This window comes from Microcebus murinus, chromosome 22 (genome assembly GCF_040939455.1).
Source record: "Microcebus murinus isolate Inina chromosome 22, M.murinus_Inina_mat1.0, whole genome shotgun sequence".
NCBI classification, from domain to species: domain Eukaryota; kingdom Metazoa; phylum Chordata; class Mammalia; order Primates; family Cheirogaleidae; genus Microcebus; species Microcebus murinus.
Genome location: NC_134125.1, coordinates 22872415 through 22896845, shown reverse-complemented (window position 1 = coordinate 22896845; position 24431 = coordinate 22872415). Strand labels below are relative to the sequence as shown.

The following is a 24431-nucleotide window of genomic DNA, read 5'->3' as shown; positions in this document are numbered from 1 at the left end:
ATATTTCATTTTCATTCTATATAAATGATATTGTTTTTATTTTATCATATCTGATATTTTATTGTTAGCATATAGAATGCAGCCCATTTCTGTTGCTTGGCATTGTATCACAAACCCAGATTAAATCTCTCAGACTATAAAATTTATGAGTCACTTCTCAACTCTGAGTGGGGCATGGCTGGGATCAACCTCTTTTGATTCCTCCAATATCTCTGTTGGGAAGATATATATTTTTAATTGTGAGCAAAGGATTTCTACCTGGGAAAATATGGACGAGGCGAGAAAGTAAAAGCAATGGATCAATCTGTCAGTTAAACTGAAGAGAAGCATATGACATTGTCAGGTCCACCCTTCTAAGGATAACGAGGTGTTCACACTAGAAGTCACCCTTGAGCTAGACTTGTCAGAGCCACCAGCAGGGCTGGCTGCATTAGGTCCAGAAAGCAGAGAGGATGTTTTTTTCTTACTTCCATCTAAGTCTGGAGTACCATGTAAGCATTAGAGCTGTCATGCCATGTATGACAGTAATAGTCAGCCTTGTCCTCAGGCTGCAGCCCAGAGACGTGCAGAATCCCTGCATTGGCCGAGGCGTCTTTGGAGCCAGAGAAGCGGCTGGGGACCCCGGAGCCCTGGTGCTTACTTGAGTCTGAGTTTTAGCTCAGGAGGTACCAGGGAGGGCTCCCTGGCTTCTTCTGGTTTCAGTATATCTGATAATCACCAACACAGAAGCCACTGCTCAGGATGCAAGTGAGTCTGGCTGATGCTCCAGGAGATGCAGAGAAGGAGGGCGGCTGGGTCAGCACAGGCTGGGACAGGGAAACTGCAAACACGGACATTCATGGATGACAGGGCACAGACCAAGATCAAGCGTCTTGGTGGTCTGAACCAGAGGAGCTGACACAAGCTAAGGACCTACACCTGAACACCTGAGGCCTGGTCTCACCTGTGCAGTGATTGAGGAGCTCGAGCAGGACAGAGGTCCAGGCCATGGTGGGCACAGCCCCCTATGGTCCCCGTGGGACATGTTATCCTCATTCCCTCCATATGGGCCTTGCACAGGAGAAGCTGCACATGCAGATGTGGCCCCAAGTGCTGTCTGCCCCTCCTCTCCCTGGGCACTAAATAAGCATTGTGAGTTGAGAGTCTTGTGATGGGGAGGCTGAAGGGAAGGGAGACTCTGCCTGTCCCATGGAGGAAGAGTAGGAGGAAGCAGCTGCTGGGACAGACCCCAGGCCTGTGAGCAGGTGCTCTTCCAGGACAAGGAGGGCCCTGCCCCGAGTCCCCACCACAGCCAGGCTTGCCGGCTCTAGAGCACACCCCCTCGAGAACCCTGCATGGGAGCCGCAGTGCAGTGCATGGTGTCCCCTGCCATCCACAGTCAATCTTCTCTCTTCTCAAGGGATCTAGGGCTTTCTGTCATCTCACGTGGTCACTGTCATACAATAAACAGTGATTGGAAATCCTGTGTGTCCAGGGCTGTGACCAGCTCCCATATACTTCATATTTATATATTCCACATTTTTTTGGACACAAAAACTATCAAGCCATCAAAAGAGATGGGGATAACCTTAGATGAATATTACTAAGTTAAAGAAGCCAATCTGTATCCTCTATATTGCATACTAATGTATGACTCTAATTATATTACCTTCCAGAAATGAAAAAAAGGAGGGGGGGCGCAGCGGCTCACGCCTGTAATCCTAGCACTCTGGGAGGCTTAAGGTCAGGAGTTCAGGACCAGCCTGAGCAAGACTGAGACCCCATCTGTACTATAAATAGAAAGAAATTAATTAGCCATCTAAAAGTATATATAGAAAAAATTAGCCGGGCATGGTGGCACATGCCTGCGGTCCCAGCTACTTGGGAGGCTGAGGCAGAAGGATTGCTTGAGCCCAGGAATTTGAGGTTGCTGTGAGCTAGACTGATGCCACAGCACTCTAGCCCGGGCCACAGAGTGAGACTCTGTCTCAAAAAAAAAAAAAAAAAAAAAAAAAAAAAGGCATTCATTGTCTTGGGTTTGGGGAGAGGTAGGGGTGAGTAGATAGAAGATTTTTAGGGAAGTAAAAATATGCTTTATGAGACTATAATGGTTGATATATGTCATTATAACTTTGTCCACGCCCATAGAATGTACAACTCCAAGAGTAATCTTAGAAGTAAGCTATTGATTTGTGGTGATAATGACTTTTCAATGTGGGTTCATCATGTACCACAAATGGACCTTTCTCATGGGGCCTGTATATAAGGGGGAGGCAGTGGGGTTTCTCTGTATCTTTTTATTTTGGTGTGAACCTAAAACTGCACTAAAAATAAGTACTTACACATATCAATGCAAAATTTTAAAATTAAATATTAATTAGCTGAATTCAACACCAGATATATAAATCGATACATCATTGTCAAGTGGAATATATTTCTGAAATGTAGGTTGTGCTCAATATTAATAAAGTCTTGAATAGAATACACCATGCTATTATATCACAACATAATATCATATTGAGTCAATGGATTTTCCAAAAATCTTTGTCCAATTTTAACAACTATTCCTAATGATAAAAAGCAGCTAAGAGTAGAGAAACAGAAAAAAATCTGTTCATATACGGTAATACACACGCGCGTGCACGTTAGACCTAAAGCCAGCTTCTCACTTCATGGGGAACATTTACACTTAGATCAGCAAAATGGCAAGGTAGCTCCTTCCTGTTACCTCCTTCATAATTCAACATTATGCTTAAACTATTAGATGATAAAATTAAACAAGATAAATCAATGGTTAGGTCTAAGCTTTAAGAACAGTAGAATAGACAGTGTTAAAGAGCCAAGTGAATGTACGACCTTAGACAACCAGGTTTTTGTTTCAGAAATGCAGATATCTTTCCAATGAGCTAGAGTTGGTGACAGGTAGTGAGAGGGGAGCAAAGTGCCAGACAAAGGCAACAGAGGACAGGTCTTAGGAAATTTCCTGGGGCCAAGAGCACAGCGTCACCTCTGAGACTGTCATCCAAGTCTGCAAGGATGATCAGCCTCCTGCTCAGGGTGCAGCCCAGGGAACTGCCGTCATCACCTTCACAGAGGTTCAGGACGGGGGCTGTTGGTGCCGGACTGCACCAAAGACACCCACATTTCTGAAGCATCCGTTACAGACAGTGGTAAGCTCTGACCAATGATCAATACACTGAGACCGAGGGCTGCGAGTCTGCAGTCATGGCACACCTGTGCCTTTTCAGACAGAGTGAGAAGACAGGTCCTCTGTGAGCTTGAGGGCCCCTTCCCCTAACCCTGTGGCAAATGTCCCTTTTATAAAGGACCCAGGGAGGAAGACTCCAAGGCATGGTGGAGATGCCTCAGAGCTCTGTCTCCACAATCTCCACCGCAGGAATTATGATCCCAGCTGTGTCTCATTGCCTGGCCAAGCGATCATAGGAGCACAATTGCTCCATCCACGTATGTCCTGGGTCCTCACCATCTACAAGCACTTCCTGGACCAGATGTGGGCAAAGCCATCAAAGAGGATAAAGAAGTGATGTGTCCTATCTGAAACCATGGAATGGGAGAGTCAGACTCAAGAGCAAATGGGGTAATGGGGGTCTCACAGAGGAGGAAAGTCACACGCCAGTGGGGACACCATTTGGTCAATTTCCCAAGAGCCAGCTGAGTGGTTAACCAGCTGTCTGCTCAGCACCTGCCTCTCAGGGCTTCACACAGCGCCCCCTGCTGGCCACAGGGCTCACCGCCTGCAGCCACTGTGACAGCTCTAAGTGTGTGGGACAGTGTTCTTTCCCACACAGTAGTTTCTCCTGGTGTCACAACCCAAGAAAGTGGAGAGAGAAGGGGCCTCTGTGCATCCATCGTTGGAACCCTGATGAGTCCACACTTTGATTTCCATCTCTATGGAAAGCCATCCTTGAACTAGCTATGACTTATTCTTTCTTTGCAAAATGTCAAATTATTCTCAGCTACACCCCAAAGCTCCTACCTTGCCTGCTGTTCCCACACACTGCTCGTGGTGTGTCAGAGGGCAGTGAAAGGGCGCAAGAACACACATGTGGGGACGTTGTCCTGTATAGAGGATGGGTGTAGACAGAGGAGTGGGGCCGAAGAAGCCTCGACCAAGTGTGATGTTCAAGTTTGGGTCTATAGGATGCGTCAGGGATCCTCAGGACAGAGGGGTCAGGGTGTTTTAACGAGAGGTCAGGACATATGCCCAGGCCACAGGAAGGAAGGTGGCTGCTGGTGACCCTTTTGAAGGGACTCTCAAGGACAGAGAAATGGACCATCTGAGCACTGAGTCTAGCACCTCCAAATGGAATAGAAAAGAAGAATCTGAGAAAATAATTACATAGTTAATCCCTGTATTTCTTTATACCAAATACTAGTGCATGTGTATGTTTATATATGTGCATAGCCACAGCGATGCTGCCTACACAGGTCTGCTGATAAGATAGGTTCAGTTATTTTAATGCATGGTATTATTTTTTTTTTCATTTAAGGAATGTCTTTATTGGAATTCCACCTTACTTCACACCACAACTATCTGGCCTTCATAGCAAAGAGAGTGAGCCCTAAACAAAGCATTCATAACATTTTACAACAGACAATTTACGCATATACTACAAGAAATCTTTACAATAACATATTCCAAAACAATCAAACATTTAACAAGATTATTAAGAAACATGAATTTCCTCCTCTCTTGAGTAGCTACTTAGCTTTTTAGCTCCTACAATAAAATGCCCTCCTTCCCAACATTCCTATCATAGGAATCCCTGAATCAATTGTCATATAAGGTGCAAGTTCACGCTGAAGATGTGTCCCACTGGTTATGGATTGTGTCAAGATCCTCTCCAAGGTAGAACCCTTTATTGTAGCATAAATGTGTGAATACCACCTTTCAGGTTCTCACTCATCACACATCCATCATTCACTGAGGGGGCTGATTTGAAACTTAAAAAAAAAAGTTCCATCCATTCAACTAGTATATCACACTAGTACATTCCAATCAGTTTGCCTTTTCTATGAGTGACTCTCTCCTATCTCTGTTACATTTATAACAGTCTGCTTTCTGTTTTTCCTACAAGGAAATCCAGATTTTGTTTCAGAAATCATCACTGCCCCCCTCAAGCCGTTCAATTATATCAAGTTTATACTTCAAGATCACTATTATTAAATAAATTTATATTCCCTGAAGCCTATCTCTTCCTGAATTTGTCTGTTGGAGCCCCTTTTTAGATTTTTTTTCCACACTAACTAATGTATTATTGGGATTCAAAGGTGTACCTGAATTTCTCACATTTTTATTCACAGAATTCATCCAAATATGAACTTTCTGATCATGACTATGTGACTTCTAATTGAAGTCCTTTCCTCAATTGTGTTTTCTTTTATGTCCAGAAATGTCTGCTTATTTTGAAGATTTTTTTCATATTCCATCCCTTCGATAGGTTTTATCCCCAGTATAGAGTATTTTATATTCTATAAGGGCTAAAGTACCTTGACACTGGAGCCTTCCTTGCTATGACTGAAAAATCACATAGAAAAAATTACTCCAGATCCTTTACAGTGATTTATACTATGTAAAGTATAACCCATGAACAAGGCAGGACCTCAGACACTCTCACATTCGTAAGGTTTTTCTTCTACTTGCAATCCTTGAGACTCAGTAAACCCCACCTGCTACAGAGGCATCCTCATCCTGGTCCCATCCAGAGCATTCCCTCCCTCCTCGTAGGTTCTCCTCTGGGATGTGCCATTATGACTTCCCACATTTGTCACATTTAGAAATTCCTCTCCAGTATGTGTTCTTTTATACTTGGTGAGGTTTGATCTGATATTAAAGGCCTTACCACACACATTACATCGGTATGGCTTCTTTCCAGTGTGGATCCTATTATGTTGATCAAGGACTGATCTATAATTGAAGGATTTCCCACACTCACAATTATAGGGCTGCTTCCCACGGTGGACACTTTTATGGTTGATAAGACTTGAATGTGAGATACACACCTTCCCACACAAATCGCATTGATAGGGTTTCTCACCTGTGTGGATCCTTTTATGCACGGTGGGGCCTGAGCTGTTCCTGAATGCCTTTCCACACCTATCACATACATAGGGTTTCTCCCCCGTGTGGATCCTCTTGTGACGTGAAAGGAGAGAGCTGTAACTGAAAGACTTCCCACATTCCACACTCTTGAAAGGTTTCTCCCCAAGATGGACTCTTTTATGGCTTATAAGAGTTCTGCTTGAGAAGAAAGCTTTTCCACATTCATTACATGTGTAGGGTGTCTTGCCAGGGTGAGTACTTTCATGATTAATAAGGCTTGAGTGTGAGATGTAGGCTTTTCCACAAATATCACATTCATAGGGCTTCTTTTATGGATTCTTTTATGAACTTTAAGGCTTGAGTTGTTTCTGAAGACCTTCTCACACCTGTCACATTCATAGTATTTCTCTCTAGTGTGGACTCTTTTGTGTTGAGAAAGGAGTGAGGTGTAATTAAAAGATTTCTCACACACATCACGTTGGTAGGGCTTCTCCCCAAGATGAACTCTTTTGTGGTTTATAAGGGCTCGGTATGTGATGAAGGCTTTCTCACACTCATCACACTTAAAGGGTTTCTCCCCAGGGTGTACACTTTTATGATTTATAAGGCTTGAGAGTGAGATAGATGTAGGCTTTCCCACATTCTTCACATTTGTAAGGTCTCTCCCCAGTGTGGATTCGTTTATGTACTTAAAGGCCAGAATTATTTCTGAAAGCTTTTCCACACTCATCACATCCAAGGGATTTTTCCCTTGTATGAATTCTTTTATGCTGTTCAAGAGCAGAGCTATAGTTGAAGGATTTTTCACAATAGCTACATTTATAGGGCTTCTCCCCAAGATGGATTCCTTTGTGATTTTTAAGGCTAGAGCGTGAGATATAGGCTTTCCCACACACATCACACTTATATGGTTTTTCCCCAGTATGGAGCCTCCTGTGGACTTTGAGGCCTGCATTGTTTCTGAAAGTTTTCCCACATACGTCACATACGTAAGGTCTCTCTCCAGTGTGAATCGTTTTATGTTGAAGAAGGAGCGAGTTATAACTAAAAGATTTTCCACACTCCTTACATTCATGGGCTTTCTTCCCAGGGTGAATACTTTTATGGACTGCAAGGCCTGAGCTATAGCTGAATGCTTTGCCACAGACATCACACCTGTAAGATTTCTCTCCTGTGTGGATCCTTTTATGCACTATGAGGCCTGGGCTATTCCTGAAAGCCTTGCCACACTCATCGCATTCATAAGGTTTCTCTCCAGTGTGGATGACTTTATGCTGAATGAGAAGAGAGCTATAATTAAAGATTTCTCACGCTCATCACATTTATAGGGCTTATCTCCAAAGTGGATGCTTTTATGGTTGAGAAGTGTTCTGCAAGTAATGAAGGCCTTTCCACACTCATCACATTCACAGGGCTTCTCACCAGTGTGGATCCTTTTGTGGACCCTGAGGCCAGAGCTGTTACTGAAGGTTTTCCCACAAATGTCGCATTCGTAGTGTTTCTCCCCCGTGTGGATCCTTTGCCATGTTCTTGGCCTTGCCAACTATCTCCCTTATGCCACTGTTGTCCTCCTTCATCCTTTTTCCTGCCGGCTTTTCCCATTGACTCTCTATTTTGCTATCCCAATCACATGTTTCACCAACCTTAGATTCCTGCACAGGATCCTTGTGAAGACTTTCCGTTTTTGGCCACTTACATTCTGCATTTCCCACATTTTCAGACTTTTCGGTTGGTTCCTCATCCTCAGTCCCCATCTTCAAATGTGACAGTATTAGCTCTGGCGGCGCCGCGGGAGCCCAGCCACCGGTGGAACAAAAGCGCAGGCATGGCATTATTTTTAATTGTCCTGAATATTAAACACTATTATAACTTGGAACCAGCCCTTGTCTTTTCTCAAGTCTAGTTTGGGAAAATGCCCTATTTGGTCCCCACGTGCTGGGTGAGGCCAGGGGAGCTCATGAGTTTTGTCTCACTTCCCCACTGACCTGAAGCACTGTGCAACCCGTGAGGCTTCTGTCCCATGCTGCACAGCAGTAGCCAGCCTCGTCCTCAGGCCGGAGCCCAGAGATGGTCAGGGAGGCTGTGTTCCCCAACCTGGACCCAGTGACTCTCTCTGAGGTCCCTGAGGGCCGATTGTTGTTCCTGTGCATCAGGAATTTGGGGGCTTGACCGGGATGCTGCTGCAGCCAAACTGCTCCCTGGTGGCCGACATTGTTGCCATCCCCAATGCAAGTGAGTGTGACTGTCTGTCCCAAGCCCTGGGACATTGATGGTGGCTGAGTCAGCCTGGCCTGGGCCACAGACACTGTAAGGGGGACAGAGAGGACATTGAAATCAGGATCACAGCCCACTGTGAGTGAGAGTGAGGAGTGGGGAGCAGAGTTGGGGGGATCCTTTACTCCCCCTTACCCCCCATATGGTGCACCCTCACCTGTGTAGCCAGTGAGAAGGGTGAGGAGGAGAGGAGCCCAGGTCATGCTGCGATTCACACTCTGCTTCCTGAATCTCAGATTTGGAGACTGAGCTCTACTAATCCTCCTTAAACCTCCCTTAGTCCTCATGGGGGTGGAGTCACTGCATTCAAATAAGCCCTTATCTGTCTGTTGCTGGGCCACCTGCCTGGAAACTCACATGTCAGAAGGACAAAGAGAAGGAGGAGATGAGCTGAACCTCTGCGTGGAGGTGGCCAGACTCATGATGACCCCTGCATCCCGGCAGGTCATTCAATGTCGCAGCCAAAGCCTAGTGTGGTGAACACACTGATGGCTGGACTGCCCTGGAGGCTTCCGAGAGGGTTCCTAGCTGGGAGGGGCCATCTCAGGAGTGTCCCCCCACTGCCCCTCACTGCCCTCAGACTCCAAACACTACCTGCCTCTCCGACACACCTGGGCATTCCAGGTAGAGGAACACTGGTTCTCCTGACCCTCTTTTCTGAACTGCTCATGATGTTGGTGAGGGACGCAGGGCAGCTGGGAATTCTAAGTATAGGGATGCCAGGCTAAGTGATGGCCTTGTCACTAAAGAAGAGCTACACAGAGCTTGTCTTTCAGCTGCATGAGCACAGCATACTTCATCACTTTACTTAGATAATCTGTTACAGCTCCAAAAATAAAGAATATTTTATGTTCATTTTTCTGAAGTTTAGTCACGCTTATTTTATTAGCACTCTCATCATCAGCCTCTGGAAAGCCTCTTTAGTGTTCTAAATTATCTTCTTTTTAGAACCATTATGTCTCTTCATTTGAGACCCTCCCACTCAAGTGTAAATAATAATATTCCTGTTTACTTTCCAAGTAGCCCATTATATAATCTTGTAAATTTCATAATGTGTGTTCATGTTTTAAAATAAACAACTTGCTTTTTTCTTTAGGACTTTTGCTTTTTTATTCAGTGAGGTTGGTTTTTTTTCTTATTAAATTGATAATTATACTTTGAATTTTATCCATATTGTATGTGAAATTATTTTATTATTTCCAACTGGTTAGCATTCCATCTTCTATGTGTTGGTTATAAATCCCCCAATGTCGGACAACTAGCTTGCTTCCAATACCTTGCTCATAGTAAGGACTTTCTCATAAACAGTTCCTGCATCTCTGCACAGGGTGGACATCTGCATGACACTTGCAAACACGTTCATTTTCTTTGTGCGCTGAGGAAGTTGCCTCCAGATGGCTGAGTGTGTTTATTCACCCAGTCTTGACAGTTTGTGATTTCACACATTCTCACTGGCATTTTATTATATCTTACTTTTAAGTTTTTCAATATTATTTTGCTGGTCTACACTCTCAATCTTCATGCTTCACTTAGAATTATGTCCACAATTATGAACCCACATTATCTACCTCCTTCCCTCCCCTGGCAGGTTCCTTACCCTGTCTTTAACACTCTAAAGACACTCTCTCTCTCTCTCTCTGTCTTTTTCCCCTATTCAAGGCTTACTGCTCCTCAGCCATGCTCCTGCCCCAAACTCTTTGATGTTTGCTTTTTCTGGACAACTCCTCCCACACAGACGTGCTTGGCTAAGTCCACAACTTCTTGAATATTTTGTTTCCTTCTCTTTACTTCTCGTGGAATTGGACACACATTGACTTTTATCCACTCACAATTCAACTGTGCATTGCACATTTGTGTTTTTTCAACATTTTTTAGTTTTCTTCTCTTTTCATTGTAAAGTTTCTTCTGAATTACAAATAATATTTTGTCCTTGGACATACATTCCCACTGTTTCATATCCTCCTGAGATTTCACCTATTTTATGACTCTTTCAACAAAAATCTTTCAATAATTGCAGCCAAATACTTTCAATTTTCTCCTTACGATTAGTGCTTTGCAGGTTTATTTAAGAAACAACTTCCCACTTGAGATAAAAAATATTTACCCCTATACAAACTACAACCTTTTACTTTTACTATACTTATTTCAATTTTTTTCTGTTTGGATTATGATTTTTAATAATGTGAAATAAAAATGCCACTTATTTTGATCAATGGAGTGAGCTATGTTTCCAAAATCATATAAAAATATCAATTCTACCTACTCTGATTTTTGAAGAGAATCATATAGTGATAAAAATCCATTCATGTCATTCATGCATCGTTTTAATTAATACTGCTATGTAAAATATCTTAGTATCTGGTATCCCTTCTCTATTATTATTATTGCAAATCTCCCTAGCTATTTTACCTTATTTTTTACATATAAATTTTAACTTTAAATTTAATTTTTTGACTTGGATGTGTTTATAATCTATTACTGGCATTTTAAAACACTTGCATTAAATTGAAAGATTCATCCTAAAACACTGTCATCTTTATAATGTTGATTCATGCAATCCATGAACATGGTATATATCTCATTTTGTATTGGCCTTTGATATTCTTCAACATTGTATTTATTTTTCTGATAAAGCCTTACACTTACTTTGTCATATCATGACCAAGATATTTAATGAAATTTTAGTTAATATACATTATCTGTGCTGTATTTCTTAGCATAGAAAAGGTGAAGTAGGAAGGCCTCCAGCCATCCCAAGGCCATATTCCCAGGCAGGTGTTTCTGCTGGGGATTTAGGAGTCAGTAGAAAAAGGGAGAGTTGTGGATGAGGGAAGATACTTGGGTAAACCTGAGTCATTTTTCCAGGAACTGAGCTGAAAGGTCCTGTGAGTCCTGAGTCTATTGTGTCTAGCTCAAGTGTAGTCCTGAAGTCCTTCTTGTTTTCTTTCATGACTACAATCAGCTTCCCTCTGTTTGCACAATTTTCTTTCTTTTCCTGCCCTTTTCCTTCCTTCCTTCCTTCCTTCCTTCCTTCCTTCCTTCCTTCCTTCCTTCCTTCCTTCCTTCCTTCCTTCCCTTCAGAAAAGCATCATCATTGTCTTTCAGGAGAGATTCTGTGCCCTGGACAGGAAGTTCATGTTTCTGTGGATGTGATGAGGCACAGCATGTGTCTTTAGGAATGGCTTGGCCTAAAGCTAGGATAGGATCAGGGGATGGGACATTCTCAGATCAACAGACCCAGGGGAGGTCCACTGACCCTCAGTTGCTAATGACAGAGGTGTTGATTATCACAGGGGAGTGTTGGGTCTGATCAGGAGACAAAGAGTTTGGCTTCTGTCTCACTCTCTCATGGACAAGTAACACTGTGTATACATTGATGGCTCTGCCATATGTGTGAAAGTAATAATCAGACGTCCTCAGGCCAGCGTCCATAGGTGGTGGTCAGAAAAGACATGATGCCTGGCTTGGAGCCAGAAAATTGATCTCAAAGGGGCTAGTGATGCCAAATTTTGGAATTTGGGGGGAAGCACCAGTAAGAGTTGGTAACAACACATATAGGATCCAAAGTTGCTCCCAGAGCAGGAGATGGTGACCTCCTGGTCCAAAGGCCTTCTCCAATACTGAGGATGGCTGGGTCAGCAAAGACCATGTCCAAGACCCTGAAAGTACATTGAGTCACAGAGATAGAAAGTCTAGGACCCAACACACCAGCCAGGCTGGGCACCCAGAGAGAAAGAAAGAGCCATGTTTCCTCCCAGTGGCTCCCCTGACATCTGTGCAGTGAGGGATGAGGGTGAGGAGGAAAGGGGCCAGGCCATGGTAGAGATGCCCCAGGCATCTGCTTCCTGAGACCATCTGCTAAGACAGAGAAGCCCAAAACTTTCTTATCCCTTCCCTCACTCTGATAGAAGCATGAGCCCTTCATTAAAATTATTTTCCACCCCTCTCACTTTCCCAGTCCCTCCCTGAGACATGACTTGGCCCCTCTGCCTTGGTGTTTGTTTGTGGAGGGTGTGAGGCTGGTGAACTTCTGATGTGTAGGTTCCCAGGGACTTGGGAGGAAGGATCCACTGGGCCCCAGGGAGCACTGAGCACATGGCAGGAGCTAAGGAACCAGGTGCTGGCTTCACACCTGTGGCCTCAGCATGTGTCTCAGACACAGGCCCACAGCTCCCCCTGCTGGTGCTGGTCCACATTGCATCATATCTGAAACTCAAGTGTCCGCATCCTGCCTACTGTCATTGCCTGTTGGCAGGGGTCCCTAGCTGACCATTGTCTTTGCCACAGGCCCTTCTTCACAAAGGGGGAGGGGGGATCTGTCGTCTGTCGCACCATAGTCCCTCACTAGGTTGCAACTTCCTCACCACAACTCATCTCTCAGTTTCATAGCGTGTTCTCCTCACTGGTTGGACTGGCTGACTGCTCCTTCAGTTGCTTGTGTAAGGTGCACACATTCTGCACAGCAGCATGATAAAGGGCACAGAGACCAGCCGCGGCCTCAGTGTGTCGGAGTCCTGAGGAGCCCTGTGTCTCTCTGACCACAACTTCCACTGACTCAGATTCAGGTCCCTTAAACCCCCCTTTCTTCCTCTCCTGCCCACCCAGGTGGGGATGAGGAAGGTCCCACAGTACATTTTATGAATGTAAATATGAAACAGCCCTGAATACCAGATTAAGCTACTCTGTCCTCCAGTCTGAGAGCAGTTCTGCCCACCCAGGGGCCCAGAGGGATCACACCCATCTGTGCCCAGCAATGGGGCCTTTCTACTTTCTGTTTCTATAGTATTGACTATACTGGATACTTCATATGTGTGGAATCAAAGAAGACATAACATGGACAACAGGGATATGAAAAGATGCTCAACAGTACTAATCATCAGAGAAATGCAAATTAAAACCACTATGAGATATTACCCCACATCCATAAGGACAGCTATTATCAAAAAAACAAAAGATAGCAAATGTTGGCAAGAGTGTGGAGAAAAGAGAACCTAGTACAGTGTTGATGAGAATATAAATTCATACAGCTGCTATGGAAAACCAAAAGGAAGTTCCTATATAAATTAAAGATATAACTATCATACTACCCAGCAATCCCTGCTCTAAGTATATACCCAAAAGAGATGAAATCACCGCCCTGCATAGATATCTGCAATCTCAATATTCATTGTAACATTATTGACAATTGCCAAGATATGGGGAAAAAACCCTAAATGTTCATCGAAGGATGAATGGATAGTAAACATATGGTATGATGCATATATGTATATACACACACATACACACACACACGCACATGCACATGTGTGTATGACTCAGCCTTAACAAAGGAGGAGATCCTGCCATTTCCTACACCATGGATGAACCTTAAAAACATTATGCTAAGTGAAATATGCCACATACAGTAAGAAAAACATTGCAATATCTCACTTATATATTGATTTGTTAAAACAAAGAGCTCAAATACACAGAGATAGGGAATGAAACAGTGATTACCAGAGGGAGGGTGATGTAGGCCAAAGGATACAAAATACTGGATATGTAAGATGAACAAATTTAGAGAGCTAATGTACAAGATGAGGACTAAAGTTAATAAAATTGTATTTTAGTAAGAGATTTTTGTTAAGAAAGTAGATTTTAGCTGCTCTTGTCACAGATAAAGATGGAATATATGAAATAATAGATATGTTGAAAATATCCTAATCTTATTCACTGTAACAATCATTTTACTAAGTGTATGTATCTCATAACATAATGTTGTAAATATCAAATATACACAATAACATTTTCTTTTCAAAAAATCCCAATCTGGAAATTCTAACATCTCTGCTATAAGTGAGTCTGGTGTTGATACGTCTTTGATGCTTGCTCCGTCTCTTCAAACTTTGTCTTTTTTTGCCTGCTAGTATGCTTCATTTTTCTTTTTTTCAAAGGCAGACATGATGTACTAGGGAAAAGGCTCCACTGAATAGGCCTTTTGTGATTTGGTGGTGTGGCGTGAAGGGAGGGAAGTGTTCTGTAATTCTGTTATTAAGCCTTATTTAAAAAAAAATAATTGACATAATTGTATATATTTATGGGGCAAAACATAATTGTTTTCACACATGTATATGTTGTGCAACTACCACATCAGAGTAATTGGCATATCTAGCACCTGAAACACAGATCGTTTCTTTCTGGTGGGATCACACAAAGCCTATCTCAACTATCTTGAGATACACAATACCATATTGTTGACTACAGTCACCTACTTGTCCATAGGACCCCAAAATGTGTTCGTCCTTTCTAACAGTACTTTGTACCAATTGCCCATCTTCTCCCTATCCACCCCTTCTTCCTACACTCTCCAGTCACCACCACTGTTCCATTCACTACTTCTAGTAGTGAGATCAACTTTTTAAAAAATTCCACACATAAATGAGAATATTTGGAATTTGTCTTTTTATGTCTGACTTATTTCACTTAATATAATGAACTCCAAGTTCATCCACATTGATGAAAATGGCAGGAATGTTTAATGGCTGAATAGTATTCCATCATGTATGTATACCACACCTACTTTATTCATTCATCAGTGGTTGGACACAGGTTGATTCCATCAAGTCTTGGCCAGTGCGAATGTGCTGCAATAAACATAAAAGTGCAGGCACCTCTTTGACGTATTGATTTCATTCTCTTTGGGTATATGCCCAAGAGATTGCTGGATAATATGATAGTTCTATTTTTAAGTTTTTGAGGATCCTCCATACTGTTTTCCATAATACCTCTACTAATATACTCTCACAGTGCCAGATGGCAGCAGTGGTGGCCACTGTCACCCCAGACCTGGACCTGTGAGGGCCATTCCCTGGGCCAGCTGGGGGCCTCTGGCAGGGGCCCCAACAGTGCTAGCTCAAGTGGAGCTGAGCCTACAGCATCTTCCCATGGATCGCCCAACTGCAAGAGATGCTGGCACCTGTCTGCCACATCACACGCATACCTGGGGGGACAGTTGAGTGGTGGGTGCTCCCACTGTCCTCCCCAATCCCCCTTCACTGTGCAGCAGCAGGCCATGCTTGCCAGTCCCCCTTCCAACTGGGTCTGCCCCCCAGGGGCATGGTTCTGTGCAGTGCCTCACCTTGGTGGGTGCCCAGAAGCCGACTTAGAGCTGGGGAAGACCAGGGGAATGCGACCATCCAACTAAAACAAAGCATCGTGAGAGCCAGCGGTGGAGGGGGGCAGTGCATAAAGGGCTCATGAGAGCCAACCTGATTAATACTTCCCCAGTTCTACCACCCAGCCTTTCAGCCTCTTCATTATGTGGTGGGATGAAAGATTGTACGTATGTGATCTCATCCCCTTTACCTTACCTTTGATAAAATTATTCCAGTTGCAAGATAGTATTATAATTTAAGGTTTTATTCAATAGCCACTTCTCATACTCCAAGATGTACATTACATTACAATAACACCATTCTCTTTAGACATAGACTTATAGCTATAAGTTAGCCCTTCAGCCAAGATTCTCCCCAAAGGGCTTTCAGATGGAATAGAAATGGGGCCCCTTTCATGTTAGGACAAAACTCACAAACAACAAACACAAACAATACAGGAAATTCCCAACACAAAGAATCTCAAATGCCAAGGCCTACCGGACAAACGGGAACCACACAAACAAGAACGGAATTCTCCCAAAGGAGAACCAACATCTACTCCAGAGACAAATGAATTCCCCAGGTTCCCTGGAACTGTACACATAAGCTCCAAATCTAACCCAGGTTCCCTAGCTCCACTCAACTGTGACTTCCACCCCCAAAAGGTGCCTCCAAACAAATCCAAACAAAATGCTCTGTCTCAGAGCAAGAAGGTCTGAAAACCTCCCAAATAGGTGAAATCAAGGGTCCTAGTGTAGATGCTGGGGAACTTACTCAGACAAATGGCCAAGGTGTCTGTAAACTTCCCAGATCCATTTCCTATTCCTCAACAAAGTTAAAGCTGGTTGGAGCTGCATCTAATCCAGAGGAAAGAGAGATGAGTGTTTTCTGGAACTAATCAGGTTCCAGCAGCTGCTGGGATGTTCCCTCAATCTTTCACCTGAAAAGGCAATGTTCCTACCTGCAGCTTGACCTAGGGCTGCTCCCTGCCTCTTCCAGTGGTTGTGGGGTGTCATTTCAACAGGTCACCAATAGGCCCACCCCAGGATGCCAAAGTCTGTTACCAAAAGTTTGGCACTTATCCCCAAAGCCAAATCAGATGAATGAGGACGAGTGGTTTGAGAAGAAAGAAAGGGAGGTTTATTAATTTTCCAGCAAATTAGGAGGATGGAGACGTGTGCCTCAAAGTGCCATCATTTTATCTATCAGCAGAAATACAGAGCTTTTAAAGGGAGGGTTTTTACCTTCAGGCTATTGCTATTTAACTAAAGATGATGGTTCTGATCCATTCCATCTCCTGGGAAGACAATCTCATGACCTCTGCCTGGACAATTCTGTTGAGCCATCTCTCATGGCACAAAAAACAAAGGACATTCCCCTGCCCCTCTTATCTCTGGCCTCAGGCAGGAATGATGTGGCCTGATTACAGGACGCAGATGACACAGAACATAAAGTAACGACACAGACACACATGGACATGACAATGACTCGAGTGACCAATGCACCAGTCGCTTTATTTTTATACCCCCCAGACCCAAGGTTAGTTCCTTGTACATGGGCATCTGAGCATACCAGCAATATCAGTCAATTTCGGAGTTGTTTCAAAAGGGAACAATTTCCCATGGTCTCAGACCTCAAAACGGTTACTAAAGTTAAGGTGCTGGACAGAGCTCAAAAGCCAAGGCCTAGAGAGGCAACATAAAACAATGCAGACATTTGAAGTGCTTCTTGGTCTCGATCCCAAGTGGTGGCTCCTCCCTGCATAATGCTGCATAATGGAGCAGTAGGTGGAGGAGGTGCAGGGAAGCCCCCAAGACTGGGCAGCTGTGGCCAGAATGATGGGTGTTGGACCAGCCACTATATACTCTATGACTTCGATCCTCACAGTGGGGCTGGGCTGCCCCAGGCTATCTTATCCATCCTTAACAGGCCCACACAGGAGGAGCTGTTCATGCAAATGTGTTGTTGCCACCTGAAGGTCCGTGGACAGTGAATTGCCTGATGTGCAGGGCCTGGGAGGAAGCAGCGCTGGGACCACTCACAGAGAGGACACAGCTGCTGAGTCCGCATCAGTGAGCACTGTGTTCACCCGCCTGTAAATGCCCCACCCAGACTAAGAATCCTTTGTGGCCTTCATCTGTAAACACAATGTCTTGGGCTCCAGAAACTGTCCTATGGTGCCCCCTGGTGACCACATGTAGAATTTCAGTCTCCTCTGGGTCCTGAGTCTATTTTTTGCCTTTTCACTGTGATCCCACATGTATTGATTGAGACTTCTGTGTGCCAAGTACTGGCACACAGATCAGTATTGCTAAGCACTGTATTTTTGAGGAGCTTGTGATTTTAAGGAAAAAAAAACTTCTATCTCAGGAAACAAGTAGCAGAGTGAATATAAAAATTCCATAATACAGTAAGGTGGTTTTAGACAGTCACTACATGCGAGCATTTAGGAATCTCAGAGGGTTCATCGTCAGTTTGATCCTTGGGGAAACTTGGGAGTAGAGCTCCCCAGGAAAGAAGTAGACATTTTAGACATTTTGATAAGAGAAAGAGGTAACATGTCTCAGAGCAGGAAAGAGAGAGCAGCTCCCAGGGGGGCAGAGCCTGGGAGGGGACATTGCAGGTGAGGAGGGCAGAGGGCACGGGTGACCCTGGCAGGACTTGGCAATGATGAGAGTTCAAAGAAAAGAACTGATGGGAAAATCAAAAGGAAAGGATGGATTTGAAAGAGATTTAGGAGGCAACTTGCAGTGGATCTGTGAGGTAAGGAAGTCAGAATAATAAAAAGTGAAGAGGTGAACAAGGTGCTAAGGAAGAGGACACCAGGGCACTTGAGGACACATGCCTCCCTGCCCCAAGGAGCTCAGGCATGGCCTCCTGCCATCCTTTGGACAGGGAAATCTTTAACTCAGACATTTTCAAATTTGTCTTTAAGTGTTTGGGATTGAGAATAATTGCTTTTGCAATTCTACAGTTCTCTGTTTCTTGACTCACTTTCTTGCTTTTTTCCTTTATTTGTGGGGAAAAACCCACCATTATTTCTGAGCTCATCTCTTAAAAGTAGTAAGATGCAAACTTCCACCAATGGGAATTAACCCATGCTTCTAACCAGTTTTTTAAATGATTCAACTACAGCTATCGGTGCTCTAGAATTATTTTCCCTCTCCCATGTTTCACAGGTAACAGCTTAATGAAATATTTACCAATGAATGAAATGGAAAACCATATTTGCCACCTCCATACACAGTTTGCTCAATGTCTATTGTATGGCAGCAAGACCAAGTTTATATATTTTGTTATTTTTGTGACTGCAGATCCCTGCCTCACCCCCACATACTTTCAGTTTTAATTCCCATAGGACTCAGAATAGATGGGATGAGGTAGGTTGCAGTAACAAATTATACGAATATCTCAGTAGCTTACAAAAGCAAAAGTTTATTTCCTGTTTATACACCATTTCCAACCCTGACTGGCTGTGCCTGGGGTCCATTTGATTTTCATTCCAGGGTGCAGGCCGGTAGAGAAACTTCTCTGGGATACACCGTGGATCTTAGAGAAGAAAAACAAGAGAAACTGGCAAAGCACGTGCTAGCGTTACATCTGCTGCTAAGAAATAACACGCCTCACTGTGATCATTTCATTGGCTAAAGCTACTTATGTAACCACATCTGAGTTCAGGAGGGTTTAGAGGCTCAATATAGCCCCACAGAGAGGGGTGGTAGTGATTGTGAAAATTATTAGAGGGGTTTTTTATTTGTTTGTTTGTTTGTTTTGTTTTGTTTTTTGGGAGTAATTTTTTGGCAAGTAAAACAAAATTTACTGCACACTTGTTAGAAGAAGAGCCTATGTGATTGGGTAGCAGGTTTTCTGATCTCATAGTGCGTGGAGTATTTTTCACTCACCAAAACAATCATTTGACTCGTGTGTAATTGTGTAGTCTAACACATGCAAAAGCAAAAGCCCAGGCCGGGCGCGGTGGCTCACGCCTGTAATCCTAGCATTCTGGGAGGCCCAGGCAGGCGGATTGCTTGAGGTCAGGAGTTCAAAAACAGCCTAAGCAAGAGCAAGACCCATCTCTACTATAAATAGAAACAAATTAATGGCCAACTAATATATATATATATATATAGAAAGAATTATCTGGGCATGGTGGGGCATGCCAGTAGTCTCAGCTACTTGGGAGGCTGAGGCAGAAGGGTTGTTTGAACTCAGGAGTTTGAGGTTGCTGTGAGCTAGGCTGACGCCACGGCACTCACTCTAGCCTGGGCAACAAAGCAAGACTCTGTCTCAAAAAAAATAAATAAATAAAAAATAAAAGCAAAGGCCCAGAGAAAGAATGCATCGAGCCTCACGTCCAGTTGAATGGCAAACCAAAGGCTCCTAATAGCTAAGAATATGCTGTATTAACCAAGGAGCTGTCAAACTGGGGAGATTTTGCTCCCAGGGAATACTTAGAAATGTTTGTAGCTACTTGGGCTTTAGGTTGCTACTGGCATCTGATATGTGGGGACCAAGGATGCTTCTACACAAACATTGTAGGATCCCACCACAAGGAAGGACTCAGCCCACATTGGTAAATAGTGCCAAGGCTCAAAAAACTCTGTTTTAAACTAAATCTCCTCCATGAAGTGATTGCAAAGAGATTAGAATTAGAAGATCATTCATCAAGATATGGAAATTTGTATTTGGGGGGGGGGGAAATAGAAGGATGTTTGAACAAAAAATTTCAACTCTATCATTTCAGCAGCAGATAGGAAAGAGCAACACACCGTGGTGGGGACAGGCTGAGGGCAGGCCCAGGATGGGGAACCTCTGGGGAGTTTTTGTCTCACTTCTCCATGGGTCTAGAGCACTGTGTAATCATAGTTTCCATAACCAGACTGACAGTAGTAGTCGGCCTCGTCCTCAGACTGCAGCGCCGAGATGGTCAGGGAGGCAGAGTTGGAGGAGGTGTCCTTGGAGCCAGAGAACCGATCGGGGACTCCGGAGGGTCTTTGATCATACTTGTAGATCAGAGTGGTGGGGGCACTGCCAGGGCGCTGCTGGTACCAGCTCACATAGTTATCCCCAATGTTGCCGCTGCTGCGGGTGCAGGAGAGGGTGACACTCTGCCCCGGAGACCCCGACACAGAGTGAGGCTGAGTGAACACAACCTCGGCCCAAGTCCCTGCAAGGAGAGAGTGACACAGAGATCAGTGAGGACCGTCCAGACACTGTTCCGGGGAGGAGGGAGAGGTTATCCTCCCAGGTGGCACGTAGATGCCCTCCCTGCGTTCCCTGCAGGCAGCCACCTGTGCAGTGAGCAAAAAGCGCGAGGAGGATGGGAGCCCAGGCCATGGTGGGGACAACCCAGGCTCTGCTTCCTGAGCCTTGGCCAGAACTGAGTCCACCAACCCTTCTTAAATGTCACCCTCATCCTCAGGGTGGGAGATCTCCATGCAAATCTTCCGCTTTCTGGAGGCTGCGCAAGCCCCTCCTCCAACCTCAGCCTGGGCCACAGCTGAGAAGAGAGAGTGAGTGTGGGAGGGGTGTTCACTCGGGTGAGGGCACAGGAGCACCTGCTGGGGGTGGGTAAGCCACTGAGAAACTGGGGAGCACAGAGCAGGGGCCTGGGCCACAGCGCCCTCTGGTGGATGGAGAAGGCACGTTGGCCCTGGGCGAGTGCTGGTGCCTAGCTCCTGCACTTCCCACCCTCACCCCTCACAATCCAGCCACATGTCCCGTGTTCAGGGGTCTCTGCACATTCGTCTTGTGCTCACTGTACATTTAACCTGCAAACCTCTGCACGTGGGCCAGGGGCCACTGCTCTGGTTCAGACATTTTTAGTCACTTTGTGTTACTAGAGGTAACGGATGTCATGGTGGGAATGGGCTGTTTGAAGGAGAGGAGGGACCACATAGGACAAGGTTGTGAGTCCTTCGTTGAAAGAAGGCCCAGACATTCAGGAAGAAAGAAGGAGAGGCCCTGGGATCACAGACCATTTTTCGTCATCGTAAGATACCTCGAAAGCAGAAAAATTCAGTGGAGGCAGGGAGCAGTGGGCTGGGTTTGAATCAAGGGGAATTTGACTAGAGGCCCTAATCAAGCAGAGCTGTGAAGATTTAAAATAAGACATTAGAATGAAAAGCCAATAGGACTAGATGAACTTCAAAGAGGTTTGGAGAGAGAATCTGCAGAGCTCTGGATCAGCTGGATCTCTGGATAGGGCAGATAGAATGGTTAATGTAAAGTTCAGATTTCTCATTTTGTGGAGCAGTTGGGCATTACTACTTTAGTTTTTATGTGGAATAGTCTTAAGCCAAATTGGAGCCTAATGAAGAGATGGTATATCATTAGGGTTAGTGATTCCGAATTAAGATAAGAATAAATGGTATTTGGAGAGTCTGTGACCACCATGATGTCCTGTGCAAACATCTGTGACTTCCATTGGTGGCACAGTCACAGAACTGCCTTGGGCACCCCTACCCCCAGGCTTGTGGTTTGTGGCCAACATTCTAAGGAGACGGACATGTTCCTTTTCGGCATGAGGTCAGTGAAAATGCAGAAGATATTTCCTCTTTTCCATACTCATACAAGCAGACTGTCTTCTGTGCACCCCATGTTGGGAGCCTGTGCTTCAGTGGGTCCCCTCATCTTCAGCCTGGCTTATTTAAAAGAAAATTGGCAAAAATTATATAACATAAAACTTGCCATCTTAACCCATTCATATTGTTGTGCAACAGATCTCCAGAACTTTTTCATCTTGCAAAACTCTATACCCATTAAACAACTAATCACCCTTTCCCCCTGCCCCCAGCCACGGCCATCCTTCTGATTCATGTTTCTATGGTTTTGACCACTTTAGATACCTCGTATAAGTGGAATCATACAGCATTTGTCTTTTTGTCACTGGCCTATTTCACTTACCATGATGTTCTTATGATTCATCCAAGGTATAGCACGTGACACGATTTACTTCCTTCTTAAGACTAAATATTATCACATTGTATGTATATACTATGCTTTGTTTATCAATTCACCTGTGGGTGGACATTTTGTCTGCTTCCATGTGTTGTCTAAGAGTAAGAATGCTGTCATGAACATGGGTATACAAATATATTTTTGATATTATGCTTTCAATATTTTGGATATACCCTGAAATGGGATTGCTAGACCACATGGTAATTCTGTGCGGGACCACGGTACAGTTTTTCAGACAGCTGCACCATTTCACGTTCCCACCAACAGTGCTTAGGGTTCCAGCTTCTGTACAACCTTGCCGACACTTGGTATTTTCTGTTTTGTTTTGTTTTTTTATAGTAGCCATCCTAATGAATGTGAAATGATAGCCGTGGTGTTGGTTTGTCTTTTTGTAATGATTTGTGATGTTGAGCATATTTTCATCTTTTTATATGTTCGTTTGGTCATTCGCAAATCATCTTTGGAAAAATATCTACTCGAGGCCTTTTTCTATTTTGTAATCAGGTTATTTTTGTTTTTGTTGTTGATGTTGTTTATATATGATTTGCAAGTATGCCTCCCACTCCGTAAATTGTCTTTTCACTTTGTTGGCTGTGTCCTGTGGTGCACAGGAGTTTTTAAGTTTAATGCTGCCCCTGATTTTGCTTTTGCTGCTTGTGCTTTTGGTGTCATGTCCAAGAAGTAACTGGCAAATTCAATGTATTGAAGGTTTCACCTTATTTTTTTTTCCTTGTAGAAGTTTTCTAGTTTTAGTTCTTATATTTAGGTATTTGATCCATTTTGAGTTAATTGTTGTAGATGGTGTAAGATAAAGGTCCATCTTCATTCTTTGGCATGTGGATATCTAATTTTCTCAGCATCATTTTGTTGAAAAGAATGCCCTTTTCCCATTGAGTGGTCTTGGCATGCTTGTTGAATTTGATCATATATGCAAGAATTTATTTCGTCTACCCAAATGCAAGCTATTGTCTTTTGAAAAGCTTCTATTTTTTCCAAAATTATGCTTCTTTATTTGAACGTTATAATAAATCTGTGAAATACATAGGACCTATTTTGGGTTTTTTATTCTGTGATTGAGAAAACACCAGACTCACAGTTAAATGTGGCACTCAGTCCTCAGTGCAGTGACCTTTCCACCATGCTCAGCTTTCCAAAAGGACACATCCCAGTGGGGTTTTGTTCTGTTTGCTGCCCATTGCACTCATGTTTTAGAGGAGCAGGTTGATTATGAAATAGACAAAACAAATGAACAATAAGTTACAAATGAACAATAAGTTACACTGTATTTCCAGGTCTCTGGTACTTCTAATTTTACAGTGGTCCACATAATTTAGGAGTGTTGGTATACATATTTGGAAGCTCTGTGCCCAAATTAAACTGTTCTGCCTAAGAAAGAAAAGAAAAATTTAGAAGCCTAAGGGGAAGATTTAGTAGTGTTACTGGACTTGCACTTTTGGCACTTGTCCCCAAGGTCACAGCAGAAGGATGAGGACAAGTGATTTGATGAAAAGAAAAGAGAAGTTTATTAGTTTGCCTGCAAATGAGGAGAATGGCAGACTCTTGTTCCAAAGTACCATAGTCCTCTAAAAGCAGAAATACAGAGCTTTTAAAGGGAGTTTTCAGCTTCAGGCTATTGCTGTTAACTATAGTTGATGGTTCTGATCCATTCCGTCTCATGACAATTCTGTTGAGCCATCTCCCGAGGTACAAAGAACAAATGACACTCCCACACCCCTCTGCTACTGGCCTTGGGGCAGGGACACAGGTTTTAATTCCCAAAAAGAGTATGGGGGAGTAAAGAGACAGCTGGTAAAACATTTTACCCTTTTCCAAGCCATTCCCTCTGTGACTGGAGTGGCTAAGACCACAGGGTGAGGACTGGAAGCCGCCTGGAGAAAAAGCAAAGAGAAAGAATCCATTTGGTGGCCCATCTGGGGTCTGAGGACATCCGTGTTGCTGTGCTTGCTTTGTAAAACCTCAGTCTATCTCCCATAAAGGATCCTCAGCACAACTTACATTGC

The 24431-nt window shown here is 43.9% G+C and overlaps 1 pseudogene and 1 gene segment (V, D, J or C); both read right to left on the bottom strand.

The window, feature by feature from the left end:
• Positions 1-5639: 5639 nt before the first annotated feature.
• Positions 5640-8520, bottom strand: LOC142863507 (uncharacterized; annotated as a pseudogene).
• A 10762-nt stretch (positions 8521-19282) lies between these two features.
• Positions 19283-20821, bottom strand: LOC105879449 (immunoglobulin lambda variable 6-57-like). The segment is given in 2 exon segments: positions 19283-20617; positions 20742-20821. Coding segments are annotated over 2 exon segments (369 nt in total).
• Positions 20822-24431: the final 3610 nt, after the last annotated feature.